This window comes from Lipophrys pholis, assembly GCF_963383615.2.
Source record: "Lipophrys pholis genome assembly, chromosome: 3".
Classification (NCBI taxonomy): domain Eukaryota; kingdom Metazoa; phylum Chordata; class Actinopteri; order Blenniiformes; family Blenniidae; genus Lipophrys; species Lipophrys pholis.
The window spans coordinates 25,761,198-25,780,780 of NC_137627.1; the positions used below are offsets into that span (position 1 = coordinate 25,761,198).

The following is a 19,583-nucleotide window of genomic DNA, read 5'->3' on the forward strand; positions in this document are numbered from 1 at the left end:
TAGTGAAAGAGAGCTTTTTTATTATGCCACCAATAGTACATCCTCATTTTTCCACATAATGCCAAAGAGATTAGATCATGATCCCAGGGAGCAGGATGTCTCCAACCCCCCTCCCACAGACGCCTCTCTGTGGCCCCTGTTAGCACAAGACACCAGGCCTGATCACTAATCAATGACAAGGAAATGGAGGGAATTAGCCCAAATTAAGAAGAAGAGAGAACAGGCTACCTCCTGTTCGGGGGTCAATATGCCGCCGTCTGATGCCTGATTCCTGACAATCGCTGCGGATTTACACAAAGTAAATCTGTGTGTTTCCACGAGTGTGCATGTGTGCACACACACATTGACCCCACTCAGATTCTTTGAAGTGTGTTTTGTGCTGATCAGCAGGTTTCCAGCAGCTCCCGTCCTCTAGCTGGTTGACTCATGAGCAGAAAAGGCCGGGGTACAGCTTGTCCCGCTTTCCCCTGGGAGATTTCACTACGAGGGGTAGTGGAACATGTGCAATCCCGGCCAAACAAAGACTAGGACCTCCACTGTTTTCCCTCTATTCCATGATGAAATTAGCCCTTGCATAAGCACAAAGGCCCATGTAATACACTGCACGTCTGGATAGCAGGCATGAGCCTATTAGCCCACTGCTCTGCCCCAGGGAAGGGCACAATCATCCACTAGGCTCCATCACAGGCACACCTGCAGCTACTCATTTTAAGAAAAAAAGCTTCACTCAGTCTAAACTCAATGCAACACTGGTTGGATAACATTTGGCCACCAAGTGTAGCAGAGTTATTGATGGCACATTGAATGAGGTTCAAAAGAAAGAGGATTAAAAACAGGGATTGTTGGAAAAGTTGCCTTATTCCCTTCTTCCCTTTGCTACGTCTTTGATTTTTTTTTGATGCTGGATCAAACTATTTGATTGCAGCACGGTTCCCATGGTCTCTGTGATGGATGTGTGTGTGTGTGTGTGTGTGTGTGTGTGTGTGTGTGTGTGTGTGTGTGTGTGTGTGTGCGTGTGCGTGTGCGTGTGTGTGTGGCCTACAGCATGTTATCTCTGTGGCTAAGACCTGGTCACAGACACACAGGGACTCTGACTCAGGGAGCATTATCTTAGCTGCCAGACTCCCAGAGCTCACCCGCTGCAAGCCGTGATGAAAAGGAGTGGGCCGAGGTTTTCAGCCACAGGGGATTAGCATTTGACATTAGTCTGGACCCCAACATTCATATTCACATCACACATTTACTTTTCCATGCTGAACCCGACAGTTTTACTCTACTTTCACTCAAACCAAATATATATGGCAAAAATATAATTTGTGTGTTTTGCTTAGACGTATTCTTGACTTTATGCTCTCATTCATGGGTTGTGCCACCCGTAAGCCCCTGCATGTAGGCTGGAGCAGATCATACGGTGGCGTTGTGACTAGTCTATAATGGTGATTAAAGTGTTCAATATGTGTTTTCTCATGCTTCAAAGCCAGGAAAAGCTAAAGCAGCTATTAGTTCCAGCTTCCCGTCCGTTTCTCATCGCTGTGGGTTGAAGTAACGATGGTAGCAATCTAAGAAAAACCTGCCCACGTGTCGTCCTGCTCAGCGACGCTTTCTGGATTTTGAAGACGTGTTAGTTGTATTGTTCTGATAAGACATAGATTGGCTTGGTTGAATTTTAGACAAGTTTATTCCACTACATTTTAATTGTTTCACATGAATCATTTTTTAATGGGACTGGAGCCATGTGCCTTTAACTCGTAAAGACAACGTTTTCATCTTTCACATGTTCCTGGCAACCATCTTCAAACACATGATGTTCTTTAGTCATGTGAATAAGCTTTTTGTAAATCTGGTCCAACCTAAGAGAGAAGCTCCAAGAGAACTTTTTTTTTTTTTATATATATAACTTAACTGAATGTCTGCCTGGAAAAAAAAAACTTTGTAATGATTGATTTTTCTGTGCTTTACAGCATTTCTCAGGGTTATTTTTCCAATTTTGACATAGAATGAAACAATCATAGTTCTCACTCACAACGCTGACCCTATATTTAGTGGTGTGACAAGCTTCCAGCGGGTGTTTCAGTCAATGTTTTTGGTATTGCTTTCGAAGCGCCTGAGCCAGTCTCCAGCTTCTCCCGGGCTCGTCGTAAATGCAATTTGTTGCAATTAGTTGTGTATATTAATTTATGTACTGTCTTCCCACTGTTTACATAGGGATCACAGTTGGCGGCTCTTTGAAAGAAGTTTTTGAACTCAGAAAACAGTAAAGTCACTGAACAGAAGCCAGCTTTATGTTCGTCATGCTGCTGCTTTATGATTTATGGGTTCTCTCCCTTTCCCTTCAGGATCCCGTCTGCGCCAGGAGGACTCCCCGCCCCGGATCGTGGAGCACCCCTCTGACCTGATCGTGTCCAAAGGGGAGCCCGCCACTCTCAACTGCAAAGCTGAGGGGCGGCCCACCCCGACGGTGGAGTGGTACAAGGACGGCGAACGGGTGGAGACGGACAAAGACGACACGCGTTCTCACCGCATGCTGCTGCCGAGCGGCTCCCTTTTCTTTCTGCGCATCGTTCACGGGCGGCGGAGCAAACCGGATGAGGGAGCCTACGTCTGTGTGGCCCGGAACTACCTGGGAGAAGCTGTCAGCCGCAATGCATCTTTGGAAGTAGCATGTGAGTCCAGATCTCCTGGTTTATTCCTGCTGCTCTGGTCTTCATCTCACTGCTTACAAACACTGAAAAGACTTCAGTTTACACTCAACACACAAAAACACAAAAGCAGAATAAATCCGTTTTCCTTTTCGGAAACTATTCACATTAATATAATGTGAATTATAACTGTAAATGAATTTATGCTGAGCCATATTTAATCACACTTTTTCAGTGCCATCTTGCTGTCAATGTCCCTCATTTGCAAACCCAATCAGGAACAGTTAAGCCCCATCACCACATCACAAAGTGCAACATCATCATCTATATAGCAGAGTTTTTCCAGCTGTTGGCCTGATAAATTTGATCCGTTCTGAGCTTAAAGGGATTGTTTTGAAGTGGCCTGCAGACCCTCTGGGTTGGACATAAAGCCACTGTCAGGCTAAATGAGGGTGGACATGATGGCGGATCCCTCACAGGTGAGTGGGGGTTGGAATGACAGGACGTTTAACTCAGGCCGTCTCTGTCGGTGAGCACTGACAGGCAGAACCTGAGCTTGGGCTCAAATTACCTTTGAAGATGAGCCGACCCCCAGCAGGCTTAGATCACACCTCCTATGGAGCTCCTAAAACTGCCATAAGGCCGAGGAGTGGAAAGCCTCCGTGTCCTTATGTTTTAGCTTTTGCAACGCTCCCCTGTGATCTAAAGACTGGCTTTGTCCATGATGTGTTTTTTTTGTGGTCTTCATAGAATATTCCATTTTGTATTTTTTGCATCTTTTCAAGATAATAGCAAAGTTTGCCTCTCTGTAATTAACTTCTACCAGCAATTTAGCAGAATGCTGCACTTAGCATCTTTGTTAACATAAAACAAGCAAACCATTTGCTAATTAAATGTTAGGCTTTTCCTAAAAAGTGAACTGGAAAAAAAACAAAAACATCTTCCACATGATAGAATGCCCTGTAACTGTGTTTCTGAAGTGCTTACAATGGCAGCGGGGTTCGCGTGCGGTTTGTGATCCTTGGGAAATGGAAGCGGAGGGGGTTGGTCTCCGCCTCTGATCCAGTGCCCTGCGTTCCCGCGGGCGTCCCAGCAGCCCCCAGGTGCTAACTGTGTGACAGCAGCTTGATCTATCGATCGCTGTAAGAGGGATCTCCCGCTCTAAATGAAAATTCATGAAAAATTGATGAAGTCTCCAGATTATTTTATTTTCCCCTTCTCACACTGTTTCTTACCCTTTTCCGTGTAATGTGTAGTGAACAGCGCGGGGGGGGGGGGGGGGGGGGGGGGGGGGCTGGACTGCGTGTTTGAAAAGCTCAAAGGTGAGGGGTGAGAGGTCAGAAGAGCAAATGAGGAGGGAGACAGCAAGGTGAAGAAATAACACACGTAGCTAATGGGTACTATAAGTGATACTTGTTTTATGAGAGAAGTTCAGCGTGGATACGAGCCGAGCCGAGCCACACAGGTTTTTGTTGTGATGGTGCTGTACACAACAGCACAACACAACAGATGTACATATACGTATCAAATGTCACCAATTTACGTCAGGGATGTCAAACATAAGGCCCGTTTGCCAAAATTGTTCCTCAAGAGGCTCCAATCCAGCCGACATACCACCAAGCAAATTGTAATAATTTCAAAGAAAACATTGATTCTTTTTTCATTATGTTTGTTTAGAGTAGTGGACACAACACTGAGACCCTGAGTTTAGCCTCCAAGCCATGTGGTGAAGGTGAGTTTGTAAAAACCTGCTTAATGCCACAATGTTTACTTTGTGGGGCATTTTACCATATTTTGTCCCAAAATTGGCATTATGCTGAGATTGTACTCACTTTTCCTTGGTCATTGTTTGATTTTCTTACATTGTAGATATTTTCATCACTCTGCCCCACAATAAATTAAAACTTCAAAGTTTGAATTGAAAGGTTATTATGACACTATTTAAATTTTCTGGCCCACTCTAGATTAAATTGTACTGTTTTTGACCCCTGAACTGAAATGTGTTTGACACCCCTGGTTTACATGAAACCTTCACTAATAGTATTCTACTAATTGACTGGTCACCACGGACACCACTCTCTTGTTCAGATTTTCTTTATTTTTGTCCTTTTACCTGTCTTGGCATAACCAGCAAACACTGCCTGAGCACACAGCTGGAATGAAATGATTCCAGGAGAACGGCTGTCACCACAGGGAACACTGCTGAGGCTGACTTCCCTTCGACTTTAATACTTCATTAAAGCCACATCATGTCCCTCCATTCCATTTATAGCTGCTGCTGTGACATTACTTGGCACAGTTTTGCTCATATTGACCTGACCTGACCTGACCTGACCCGAGTCCTAGAACACTGAGCGCGACGACAGCGTTGTCCTGACAGAGACGGAGTGCAGTTTCAGGAGGACGCTTTGTTAGAGGGTCAAGTGCAGTTCACCAGCACTCCTTACTGTGTTACTTGATTGTAATGTGACAGTGGAGTATAGTTTTAATAAAGAAGAATATTTGAAATGATTTGAATAGGAATGGATTAAATCCCTGGAAGACACTTGATGGGAAATGGACACAAGAAAAAAGGGATAAGGTGTGCTGGTAGTATTTTATGAAAAGACATTAATGACTTACAATTTTAATAACAGGTAATGTCAGGGATATTGAGTTGGAAAGCCCTAAAGCCCATCTGCTGGTTCAGTGTCTGAAACAATCGTGTTGCTGGCCTATTGGACACTCAAACCATCTGAACGTGTGCAGAACTCCTCTGTTATTGTGCATTGGGGCTGTTCTCATTGTTTTAGTGCTCCCGCTCTCTAAATCTACACCAGTGTGAGTCTATTTTTTCAAATGTAGTTAGCGGATCAAATAATCATGCACCACATCTTTGTAAAATATATATAAACATTAAGTATTCATTGATACCGCTTAATTATTAATGTTACTCCAGTGTCATAAATATATGACCATTTGCAGTGTTTTTCTTTTTTTTTTTTATGTTTTTTTACAGAAAACAGGCTCGGCCAGATCTGAGAGAAGAGGGGGGCCATTTTGTGTAGAGCTCCATATCTGGTGTGTTTTGGGCCCTGGGCTTCCTAAGCTTTCTCTTCCAGTCAGGTCTTCTTGGGGATGGGGCAGGAGGAGGGGGCAGGGTGCTTAATCCCACTGCAATGGCTTTTTTGCAGTGATTAGCTTTATCAGTTCCTGACATCCGTCTAGTGATTGTAAAGCCAGAGCAAATCACACAAGAAAAAAACTGCATTTAAATCCATATCCATGTTGAACTGGGTTTGTGTTTATGATATGTCTTGTAACCCACATCCCCCGCACCGCCGCATCCCTGTCTGACTCTCTCCCCTCGCTGTATTGAACACACCTTTGCCCCCCTTCCTTTCACGAGTGGTTGAACAGGACCCTGGTGAGATAATTGAATTGCAGTTCTGAAACAGATTGAACTCAGTGTCCACCGAGCAGAGCGGCGCTGCTGCAAGCTGGACATCAAGCTGGGCGGCACTCAGCGCTCTCTCTGTCGGAGGAGGAAAGGTGGAGCGCAGAGGAAGAGGGGGAAGAGGCCTCGGAGAGGTGCCTCTGCATTATTAATGTGGGCCAGATTGTAGAGGTGGGGGGAGACTTTTGCCTTTGCAGGAGTTAGTCCTCCAACCATGTCTCCTTAAAGTGTTAGATGTTGAGCACACATTGTTCACAAATGGATGGACAGGATCACGAACTGCATGAACTCCCTCGTGTTATCTTGGTCCGCGGTGCATAAGCGGAGTGTGATGATAAAGCTTAGACATCGCTTTATTTGGGAGGGGATTTCATTAGCTGTTGTTCACTGCCTTGTACTTCAGATGATAAGAGAAGTTGCAAGCGTGTTGCCTGAAGGGTATCTGAGCCGTCTGCTTTGTAATCTTACTCCTCTTCAAACCTGACTGCAGGCCAGCTCGGTGGGATGGGTATACAGCGTGGAAAAGAAAATGTGCCCCCTTTTCTCTTCTCAGAATAAACTAGGTCAATGAGCAGGTTCATAAATCATTGTGAAGCCTGTGTCAGAAATGTTAGCTGGAGCCACCGCTGCTGAATAAATTGCTAGCTCTGCGAATATCTGTGTATATGGAAGTGTGACAAGGCACACCTGGGGAGATAGGATCCCAAGGAAAATGGAATTAGTCCCATCTTTTCAGGTGGTGGAGGAGCGCACAAACACAGCGCTCCAACTTTTTTCTTGCAGGATGAACTCTCTCTCTTGTGACGTGTGACGCTGGCCATTTGGCATGTTTGTTGTTTCTCCTGCATTAATTGAGCATAATCCTCTCAAGAAGAAACATCACGCCGAAATGAAGACACGTGTTGAACTTTGACCTTGCAGCGTTGTTTGAGTTCATAACCTTTAGAAATGCAAATGAAGCCCTAATGAAACACGTGTCTTAGGTTGGTTGTAAATGTTGCTGGGAATGGGATCGGATGACTTTTTAAAAGGTCCTTTGTTATCATCTAATGCACCACTTCTGCAATTAAGTCAATCGTTTGGTAGCATTTGGTACCGGTGCAACAAGGTAATTAGCAGGAAAATAGAGTTGGGAGAGGTGTGAGTGGCGAAGAGAGAAGGAGGGTAGCAAGCTGTTCCTGTTGTGTCCAGCATGAGGGGAAGCTAATAAAGAAACAGGCCAAGAGGAGCCGGCCAGGTGGGGGAGTCAGACAGAGAGGTGCTGCCGAGCCTCTCTCGAGCTCATCTGGACTCATTATTCCAGTTCAGAAATGAGCAAAACGGAGTGACAAGTGCACACAAACAACCATACACTCTCACACACTTGCGCACAAACAGCTGCGCTCGTGTTCATACCAACCCCGGTAGGCTGGGGCTTAATCTGCGCTGAAGTCCTTGAGAGATAATGAAGGGTAGTGAAGGAAGCAGCAACAATGCAACCATTACGACACATTAACGATGCATGCTGCTGTTCAGACACACACACACATACACACGCACGCACACACACACACACACGCACACACACACACACACACACACACACACACACACACACACACACACACACACACACACACACACACACACACACACACACACACACACACGCACGCACGCACACACACGCACACACACACACACGCACACACACACACGCACACACAAACACAAACACACAAGCTGCTCACAGTCCAATCTCCATTCAAATGTTTTACTCCTTGGAGAAGGTGTTTGTGTGTTGAGGTGTGGTCAGTGTAAAACAACATAACCTAACAGAGTTCTGTATTTTTGATTGGGACAACCGATAAGTAATTGATATCAGCCTTTAATTAAATTTTTGCTTTTCACCTTGTGATTGAACAAATAAATAAAAATCAGCAAAGGACTCCCCAGTCTGTTACATTTTGATAAATTGTTGTTTTCTCCGATCCTCCACTACTATTGATTTGTCCTGCTGGAGGTGACTTATGTCCGCAACAGTCCAAAGTCATAACATGATGGGGAAAAGTAAGAAGTGCAGATGCAGAAAAGATGGGGATGTTGTCCTGTGATAAGAGAGATGGTGAGAACGGTCAAGGGTGTGAAAAATATCTTCTCCTGATAAACTGTTAGAGGAGAATCCCTGATTAAATGTGTCAGCTCAGTGTCTGTGCAGTTGGGGTCTGCTGACCTCTGGAAAGGAGGAATATGCGCTCACACACACAGACACACATACACACACTCACTCATATTCACACACACACGTGGTTCTCTTCCATCGTATACAGCAGGTAAATCTCCTTCATCAGCTACACATGGAAACAGTAAATACGGAGTTCCCTTCACTGCCCTACTCAAGTTCAGTGCTTGGAAAGAGACCATCATGCAGAAATGGAGCAGAAATGTAAAAACTAAAGCCCCACAGGGAATATAAATCATAGAAATACAGCACGATCACCACCAGCACTCTGACCTTTCACTGTCACACACAAACTAGCACATTCGCATGCACATGATATGTCCTGAGACTGCACTTTTACTTTCCTCAGCGGGCCTTGTGTCCCTGTTCTGACCTCCCCGGCTCCACCTGGGGAAATAGATCGTCTGTGTTACTTCCGAACCATCAGAAGGAAAAACTGCACACCTACAGCACAGCAAAATAATGACAGCAGTAATGGAGAGGTGGCGCGAGAACTGGGGACAGAGATGGAAAACAGAGGTGGCAAACAGACCCAGTACTCAATAAGCGCTAAGTTTGAAATGACCTTTGACCAGTTTTCTCTGCCCCCATCAGTCTTTTTGTCTCCTTTTCTTTCAATGCCCACCTCTCCACTTATGCCATTGTGTCACCTTTGAGTGTACAAACTGGATTAAGCGGGTGCACAGTGCTCCGTCATGGATGCCACAGCCCGTCAGCAGAGGAGTGAGCCGTCAGGCAAAGAATGCTGAACCAGCCGCTTCTCACGCCCATTAGTGCCCGGTAAGATGAAGCACCCGTCGCACCGGGTTTTGTTGTGATTCTTTTATACACCCTACTCTCACTCCTTCACACTCTCCTTCTTTCTCTCTTTATAGTGACACTTTTATTGATGGGCTCTCCACTCTGACAATGCAGGTCTATTGCTTTGTCTCTCCTGCCTGCCTGTGTTTTGCCTCCTTCCCCCCCCAACGACCACCACTTCCTCGCCCGTCTCACCACCCATGCTGCACACCATGGCTGCTCGCTTAGCAGTACCTGAACAGATAAATCTTTGCATTAATATCAGGTTCAGAATTTGCTCCAGCTCGGCAGTGCTGTTGTAACAAACCGTTGAGACCAACACGTTGTATAAAAATAACCTCGCCTCGTCTTTCTTTTTCTCTCGTCAGACAGTTGGAGATGCAGACTGAGGAGTGAATTATTGAAATCTGTCTGCAGGGTGATTATTGATTAACTTTAAAACACAGGCTGGGTGAGAGGGTCTTGCTTTCATGGCTGGATTGCATCTTGATTTCTTTTTTAATGGTTTTAATTGGTTTTCAGTTTTTCTATAAGCAGATTTATGATGATCGTGTTCATGCTATCCTCCATGATACACCCTTAATCAGTCTATCAATCTGCTCCTCAGCTCGTGTCTGGCTTGCAGACTTTCTTCTATATTAAATCGTCACACAGGTGTTCTATTCATCAGTTAATATATAGCATATCGCTCTATTTGTTGACACGTGGGCGAAGGGACAAGTGAGTGATAATAATATTAATCAAAAACGTGACCCTGAGTTAAATCCCTGAAGACTGCCTACATTCTCAGGGTGGCTTGCCGTCGAGTCCAGCCACGATTGGATCCTTTGACCCCTGGAGAACCCTTTGCCCTCTCCTATCCGCCTCAGATCTCAGTCATACTATAATTCCTTAACCCGGAGCTCCCCACCGATGAATGTGTCCCTGCAGTGACTGCCCACTCCCCAGCCCCCCACCCCTCACCTTCTCCTCTCCCTCAGACCCTCTGAGGCTGCCAGAGATGGTAATCCATCATATGGAGCGAGGGAGGAGGTGACAGGGCGTAGGGCTGAAGTTCAGGCACTCGCTGATACGGGCTTTGAATTGAATGTCGTTGAAATTGATTCAGTCTATGGTGTGCGGACTGCCGCTCTCTTTCTGCGCTGATATTCTTGCTTCCAATAGCCTTTATTTCTTTGGCTACTTTCACACACGCCCTTAAACACACATTCATTCATACGCGTACATGCCTTTGCGCAACGCCACTGGGCACACAATGCTGCTGGGGATTGATGCTGTGCAAGGGTCAGGACTGAGCCAGGCCTACAACTCATCCTGTTTATTTTGGGTTACGACTGTCACACTGCACTGTGGTGCCGTGATGGATTTGTCTCGATGAATGCAGTTCTACGGACACACATTTGCGCAAGTTCAAAAATACTTAAGGTGAATGGCCTTCGTGGCTGTTTTTTTAGTTGTGCAAACATTGAGGACAGCCCCTCCTTAAAGCGACCCTTTGGGATCATAAGAGATGCAGCATTTCAGCTTCATTAGGTTCTGAACTGAACTATGAGAGAGGAGGAAACTGGGGGAAGGGGGATGGTAAATGCAAGGAACTGCAGAGTGACTGTTGGGAGAGCTCAGGGTTTTAATATATATCTTACACCTCAAACATTTCTGAAGAGAAAACATTGAAGTATCCTGTTTTTATTTTTAATCCATAATCTTATTTACTCTTGTACTGGTCATTCACCTGTACCAGGTTAAGAGTTATCAAGGGTCTGGATGCGTTATGGCTTGGGGATGTTTCCCTGCAGTAGACAGAGATTGTGTTTGGCTTGGATTACATTTGCTGTAAGGCACACCTATCAGCGACCTGAGCTCTGAACAGCTGCAGACCACAGTTGAAACCTAATCATCCAGTCTCCGCTGTCTCCCGCTCTTTCCTTCTTTCCCCCTCTCTCCCTATCACTCTCTTTCCTCCTCCTCCCCTCTCTCATTTCCCTTCCTGCTGTTTGAAAGCGATACTCAAAGTATTTTGGTCACTTTCAGAAGTGAGGGTCCAGATCAAATGTTTAAGAGAGTAGTGTCTAAGGCAGCTGTGGTTCTGTTCCACTTTACAGCCTGACCTTTACATGACTGTGCTGCTGCATCCATTGGGCATGTCAGCAGAGGAAGTTGCGTGGCTGCTGTGCCTAGTTGAAGGTGACCTTGTGTGTTGCCGCACTAATGGCTTCCCATTTCGATGTGGAGTGTGTCCTAACTGCTGCCTCTGCCTGTTAGACTGCTGTGAGATCAGTCCCAATCTGGGCCGTGGTGATTTGTTCACTCAGTCACCACCATTGCACTGTGGGAAATGCTGCGTCCACTCCAATGAGAAATAAACATCAGAGGTCCTCGACTCCTGGTAGAGGCACACATGATTTTAAAGAGGAAAACTAGCAACCTCATTTCTGCGTAATGCAGTGTGACCAGGTGCAGGGAGATGACATCACATGGTGAATGGGACTGGGAGCTGTGGTATGTGTGGCCACCTGCTTCTGCAGCTGGGAGGATGATTAGCAGCTAGGCAGGCTGATTATTAACCAGCCAGACACTCGACCAGCCAAACGGACAGACAGACAGACTTCGACACTGACAGATATTGCACATTACCAGATATGAGCCTGCACATTGGTTGGCACAGAAGAGGCAAGACAGACTCACTGAGACCACTTCAGCACTAACATGGCCAAAGGCCAAGTGAATAGAAATCAGGACCCTCTATTCAAATGCTAAGCAGAATCTTATCTCAATGCCTCTTGCTGCTGGCCCTTGTGCTCTACACTGTACAGGGCAAAGCTATTAACGGACATGCAGGTGCTGCCTCTGTTTGTTTGTGTTTCTCTTGAGTGTGTATGCTTAGTTATCTATGCACCTCTTTTTGTTGATAAAAATGCATTAGTGAAACTGCTCTAGCAGAATTCATATTGTTGGTCTATTTTCATTGAATCCTGTTGGTGCAATAGTCTAAATTCAGTAATGCTACACGCAACCCTCCATCCGGCAAAGCAGAAATGAAGGCACTGAATCATCTAAAGTGTGGCTGTAATTGCAAGGATTTGTCTTGGATCCACCAAGATCGTCTTATTCCACAGGAAATGAAATCTAACGACACTAAGTGATCACCAAGGGGTGTGTGTCTAACTGATGAGCGCGCTCATTTGACTCCACCGATCTTTAAAAGCCATTAACGCTCTCCTGTTTCATGCGCAAATTAGGCCTCCAACGCACAAAGGCACTCCGGCACAACGGCACACGGATGTTTGGAGCTGACATACACGATGAAGGTTTTGTGGAGGCGCATATGTGCCTACACACACACACACACACACACACACACACACACACACACACACACACACACACACACACACACACACACACACACACACACACACACACACACACACACACACACACACACACACACACACACACGTGCCTGCACCCACACACTGCAACAGACTCCAAAGTGGCTCGTTGTCATCCAACTGGCACAGTGAACATTTGCCCATTTGAGGCCTAAATGGCACAGTAAGGGAAAAATGAACCCCAAGACACTGCGTTGTAATGAAGCTGAAAAGAACAGCTTAATTGGCCAACATAAGCCATGCCCAGGCATTAGCTGTGAAATTTACATGTTAGCTATTCTGCCATCTTTCTTTTAAAGGTCCCTGCGGTGTTCATGTGGTGCAGACACACAAATTGCAACTCTGACACTTCATGAATATCGATTTGGCAGCTTTTGCTATGCAGGAGGTTATGAGAAACAATATTATTCAAAACATTCTGAGTGTGATACATCTGCAATTTCATTTGACTAAACTGTTATTAGTTTAATTGCCTCTTTTTTGGGTAATTCACTTATCCTCTCACCTGACCGTGTACAAAGAAGAAAACATTCTTTAAACAATTTAAATGTGTCGTGCACTGGATAAATTTTTTTTTAATCCCTAAATAACTAAAGTTGTTCTGAAATGTTAATTGTGACGATACCGTAGATTACTATTCTTATCAGTTTATTCTGACTTGGAACAGAAGGAATTTGTCTTTTTGATTTAGCTCCATTCACAGCAGTTCGATGGTTGATAGGCTGGTTGTACCTCTGGGTCCAGATAGGTTGACCTTTGGCCAGGTTTGGAAGTGACCTCCCATTGATTGACCATCATCTGACCCCATCTGAGAACAGAGCTGCAGACCGGTCCATTTAGCAGTCTGGAAATATCTCGAGCATACGCTGCTAATACAGTTATGCTAGTGTTATTGGGAGATGTATGAAAGGAGAAATAGCTGGGGAAGGGAGGGTTATGCCTGTGTCAGAGGAAGAAGAGTACAGATAATTTCATTAAGGGCCAAGGGATATGAGCATCTGTCATCCAACTCATTCCTGTAGTACTCAGGTTGTGTTGTTTCTGTAGATGGCTCCCAGATTCAACTCATTACCTGCTTCATGATTGATGGAGCTCAGATTCTGACATTTACCAGTATTTATCATTATTATTTACCCTATCATCTTATACCACAGACATTTAAACTACCAAGAAATCTTACAGGAGGAAAAAAACCTCTAAATAGTCCTTCTGCATTGTTATCTGGTATCTTTCCTCAGCATCTTGGCACTCTCCCACCCCCACTCCTCCTCCGTTTCTCCCTTATTCCCTAAATTGCTGTTCCCTGACGGGTTGTAGATGATAACAGCTTCAACCGAAGCAGCCAAAGCCCCCATCCCCATCTCCTCTTCTTTTATGAAAAATCAAATAGCAACCATGTGATTGACTGGTAATAAAATTAGCAGAACTTCATATAAACTCTAATAAGTAACTTGATAAGGAATGCTGAGGAAGGCACGAGACAGCTGTATAATTGAACAGAAAAAAAGGGGGGGGGGGGGGGGGGGGGTATCATTTATCTCAAAATCACTCAACAGTGTCTGCTTTGCTGATGATTTTCACGAGTATTCTCGGACCTTGGATTTAAGTTAACTCTCCTAATAGGAGCATCTCACCTCTTTCCAGTGCATCCAAGTGCTTGTAATGCCACAATCTGTCCTCCCTTTCTGCCTGTTTCTTTTCTTACACTCAGCAGGGGGATGGCTGGCCCAGGAACGTGCCATCATTAACTTTCTTGAGTGGCAGACGTTAGACGTGCAGAGGGCTGTCCTGTTTCACCCCCGGCTGGGTGTTCCTCAACCCCCATCACGCCCTGTCATCCGTCATCTCTGTGCTTCTTGTTTCTCCCCCCCCCCTAAAACCATAGGCCACAGATTTCAGTCGCTTAATGCTCAGTCATGCGGAGGATGCATTATTGGATGTCCAATTTATTTACAGCGTTTGAATGATATGTATAGATATGTACATGTAGGTTTTTGTCTTTGTGATGAAATCTATACTCCAGTGTTCTAGTTATTGTGACTCAAGCTCTTTTGTGAAAGTGGCAGGTCGGCCACCGCGCCATGTCAGGAGTTTTTGTTGTTTCCACCAGTGAGTGGGGCACGAGCTGCTGGGCTCCTTGTGGCACGACGCCCCGTCTCATTAATCAAAAGCTCCATAATGCCTAGAGCTGTGACAACCCACAAACTGGTGGCCTACAACCTCCCCTCATGTATACAGCAATGGCTGAGCCATTATCAGCTCACACCACAAAGGCAATGCAGCAATAACAGCTGCTGGTGGTCATTTGAACCCCCACCACCCCTACCCCCTTTTTCCAATTGAAGCTCCTGAGCGCACATATCCCCCCACAAAGCTCTTTGGCTCTCACTTGTCTCTGGTTCACAAGTTGTGAAGCAAAGGGGCAAAGGTCAGTGGATTTGCTAGGTCATAGCAGCAACTTTCAACAACATCAGATGTCAGGAGAGCTGGCCGACCATGACGGAGGCAGGCAGAGGGCTCTGCTGAGGCTGCCACATCCTGCTAGAGAGCACAGGAGGCAGGAGCGAGGGGGACAACTGTCTATTGTTTAGCATACTCACGCCTTCCTCCTTGGCTTCAGTCTGTGTCCAGAGTGTTGAGGGGTTGTGGCACTGGAGTATTTAGTCTTTTTAAGGGCGCAGTGTTAAGGGCTTGCTGGGGTCCAAGTCAGGCTTGTCCAGTGGGGTGCTGGGGCTCAAAGTGGTGCTGTGGACTAGTTGTGTCATGGCCATGTAGCTGAGCTGTCACTTGACTCTAATTGGCCTAGATCAGCCCACGAGAGGCTCAAAGCTCACTGACCCACCCTGCACTGTCTCTGTCCGTCTCTCTCTCTCATTAGCCTTTTTTCCTCTGCCAAGCTAAGACAATAGCTTGCACATGCTGCTTTCCATTGGAGCGTTTGATCCAAATGCTCTCTGTTCCTGCAGAAGGCCTGTGGCTTTATGGGCCTGTACACACGCTACGTTATGAGGCAGGATTCTTGTGAGAAACGAGACTGATGAGGGAGAATTCAGAAGGCAGCTTGATCTAATCCTGATTGGAGACCAGATTGATCTGGGCCCCGGGGTCATCGCAGGGTCAATACATGGACCGATGATAACAAGGTTCATCTTTAGGGAATAAACCCATTGCTGCACTTTCACATGCCATTACACCTCATATCTATTCCGACAACAATTCATATCAGTCAGCACCGCCAGGACAGTTTAAGAAGCTTCGTAATGCTTCACATTACCAAAGCTGTAATCAGTCAACCATTGGGATTCCTCTCAGACTGGGTGTTCTTTTTGGGCGGTATGCGATTTACGGTGTGTTTGAAGGGTCCAGCAATGACCCTCCAGTGTGCATTCCTGATGATGTTCTAATTGGATGGGGTGACCTTTCTTCACTGTAATTCTGAAGCGTCCTTGATCCGTGGGGGTGGAAACAGATTAAAAAGCAGCGGGGGTTGCTTGATTGATGTGTGTTGTGGTTGTGGATGGACAGTGACAGGTAGAGAGACAGTAACATATGAGTCCACAGCTGCTGAACTATGACATACAGACGGATACATGGGAGGCGGCTACAGCGAGCCTGACTGATTGCTACCTTCTGGTACATCAGCCCAAAGGCCCTATGTGGCTTCTGCGACTGAGTTGCTGGGGTTTATTGTTTGGTTTGTGTATGAGAAGTTTATTCATTCATAGAATTCAGATTCACACTAATATAGTTTTTAGTAATTTTCTTACCGTGTGACATTAAAAGCAATTTTAGGTGGTCGTGGTCAGAAGTTAAAAAAATTTTTTTTGAAAATATAGAAGCATTGAGTCTCTTTTACTGATTTCCTGTAATTTTAGTTTGAAACCAGAAACACGTGTCAGAATGTTTAAACATTCTTTTACAACGAGCCACAATAGAGTGGAAATGTGGGGAAAGACTTACATAAATGCGTATACCACGCTACACAGTGCAGCGACAGAAAATGAAGAAAGTTGCTATTTAAACGGAATAAACAAACATGGATATTATGATGCAAATATAGGAAGGTTTATCCCTGGTGCATGTGTGTGTATGCGTGTGTCAATATGACAATTGCTTTGCTTTTCTTTGTAGCCAGAACGAATTGAGCTGTAGTGAATGGGGTTGTTTTGGTGCATTGACTGCTGGATCCTATTTTAACAGCATATGAAGCTGGAACTAATTCCTGCATATTTATTTGGGTTGGACTATGCAACCTAAGCACTAACCCTACTTAAAATTCTTGAGGATACCAACAGAAACCGACTATAGATGATAGAAAAACAGCTTCATTCAGCCTTTGGAAGATTGTGAGTGGAAAAAATTGGGAACCCTCAGAATGTCGGAATAATTTTATGGAAAAAGAACATAGACGCATGCATCAATTTAATGTCTTTGAATGAGCTTTTCCAGCTTTCTTTTGTTATTTTGTGTCATTTCGTTCTGAATTAAGCTTGAAGCTAAAATGTCAAGAGAAAATAAGCCACTCAATAAAAGATGCTGTACAGCACTACAGAGTAGTTCCCTTAAAATGCAATTATCAGGTTGTGACAAAAACTTTGTCTGCAGTTATATTAATCTTATTTCACTATCTAGATTGATTATCACACTGTAAATCAGCTGCTTGGTCAGGGATGTTTAAGATTGAGTCTGTAGACACAAGACATGAAGTGCTCCTTAAAAATCCTTTGTGTTCTCTGGTCTCTGCTACCATGGACAGCAAATATATGAGAAGATAACAAGAGTGGGGATGAAAGCTGATCTCATCTTGCTCAGCCAGCCTCCGCTGCCTCCGCTGCCTCCATGACTTCAGACACGTTTGTTGTTGACTGCATTTGAAAATAACGGCTTTTAACAACTCAAGCAAATATCTATGAAAAGGCTTGTGAAGGTTGGACCTTGAACCTTCTGTTGAACAGGAGTGTTTAATAGTACTGTATTCCTCCTTTGGTCTTTAACGCTGCGCAGTCCCACTTTGTGTGTGTGTTAGTGTGTGTGTTTGTCGGTGGTTGACGCTCCACTGTAGCGATGAGCCGGCCCCTGCAGGGGGGCTGCAGTCAACCTTGTGCCATGTGAGAGCTGCGGGGAGCGGGCTAACGAGGTGTCCAGGCAGCTGATGGCTTTGTCCCTGTGCCTGCGAGTGGCCATGGCACAAAGAGGGTCCTGCAGAGAGTCCTGTCTGTTCTTTGTGTCTGCCTCTCTCCACTGCCTTGGACTTTTGGCCTACAAAAGGAAGCCGTGCGAGAAAGCATTATGGCATCAGGTGGATGAGGCGTCGTTGTCCCTCCTCCTTGTCCCTCCTCCCTGTCACTTCCTCTCTAACTTACAATGAAAGCATACAACCTTTGAATGCGTCAGGCTTCAGTATTATTTTTGACACACCCTTGGTAACAGTTTTGTTATCAATCACATCATTTTATTAGCTCCCTTCCCTCTGCTCTTGTTCCATCTTGGCCCTCTTTTCTGTTTCCTTGTCACATTATGCTGAGGTGAGCGATGATCCAGAGGGCAGACGCTTCATTGTCACATGTTTGCTGCTTGTGTTTGCTCAGTCTCCCATCTTCCTCTCACTGCGCTTGTCTCTAATTTATGAAGTGCTACACTTGAGTGAACCTAGTGCCTATTAAAAACCAGTGCAGTGTCTGTGTTTGCCCTGGCCTTTCTTGCTCTACAGGAAGCTCATCTGGAGCCTTCAGTACTTAATGCCACCGCAGGAGGTGAGCGAGAAACATGGATACCTCTGTGGATCCGCAGCCCACTGGAGGCAGAGGCTTGATGCTCCTTTTAAAAGGCCAAAGTCATTTGTCTTTGTTGTTTTTAGTCTCCCCGGGATTGTTTAGAAAGAAGAAGACAGGAAGAGAGATAAAGAGTGAAAGGGAGTAAGAGCCTGCAAGAAAATACACCTTTTTCCAATTGTGCTAAAAGCTCCTATTTTCTAACTCTGTTGAGCAGATAGTTTAATAATTTGTTCAAAATTCAGTAGTCCCAGCACATTTTCATTCAGTATTTTAACACTTTTTAGCTTCAGTCATGACTGTACGGTAAATTTAACTAGCACCATATGTGTTTGGCTTCGTAAATCTCCATTAATATTTAATCATTGGGACAGGAGAGCTGAATAATGGTTGGAGGATTTATAGTACTTCAAAACAAAGCTTCTGAGCTTTGATTATTCAACCTGTGTTACATTCTCCACCAGTGGTCAGTCAAGTTGCATTTGCTTTGGTGAGTCAGCATCATGGACTAAATGTCCATATGGAAGCCAGACATGTGGAAGCAGACACTGGGCTTCACACAAGACTCACACCTTTGGCATCAACAAACAGTGTATTCACATCCACAGCAGCGCATCACTGTGATGTCTTATATGTGGACGCCACTGGCTGAGCTCAAGTGTTACACCGAGTGTTTCCATATTGTTGGTTTAATCGGATTTAAAACAGAGGAACACAGGACCAGACAACCAAGAGAGAACCACAAAAATCAGAGAACGGTTAGGAAGGAATCCCTACGGACTACAAATCCCTCCTCTGAAATCTCATTGTTTGGAAACCATGAAACCGGATTCCTGTAACAAGTCTCTGATCAGTGGATCAGAGCCCAAAGGACTCAATTAGACCAGAACGGCCCTTTCTGACCAGACCTTTATTTTGCCTCCTTTCCTCTCCCAGCATGCTCCAGCTGCTGCAGAGGAGCTGTCTAATGCTCCAGACTGGGAGCCCAGCCACACGGCACACTGAGCAGTCACATCTCTCAGCCTTTGCACCTCTCATTACACACTGGCCGTATACTTCCAAACCAGAATATGTGCGTTGTTTCCCAGTAAACCTGTGGCACCCCTCTTAGCTTAGTGTTTTAATTGGCAGTACGAGCAGAGTAAACATATATTAAAAACACTGGCAGAAGATAGTGGTTACTGCAACATCCCTGTAGTCAGAGGCAGTAATCCAGAATTTAATTTCAGTCATTTTGCCCTCCTTCACTTATGATTAGAGTGAATTATGATAATTTCTTGATTATAGCTTGGCCCCTGCCTGTGAGGACACCACTTGTCTGAG

At 45.1% G+C, this 19,583-nt stretch overlaps 1 protein-coding gene across 1 annotated transcript in view; it reads left to right on the forward strand.

The window, feature by feature from the left end:
• Positions 1-19,583, forward strand: part of robo2 (roundabout, axon guidance receptor, homolog 2) — a 166,510-nt gene that overhangs the window by 12,255 nt on the left and 134,672 nt on the right. The window contains exon 2 of the mRNA XM_080460030.1: positions 2,337-2,663. Coding sequence (XP_080316156.1) covers positions 2,337-2,663 — 327 coding nt within the window. The remainder of the gene's footprint in view (positions 1-2,336; positions 2,664-19,583) is intronic.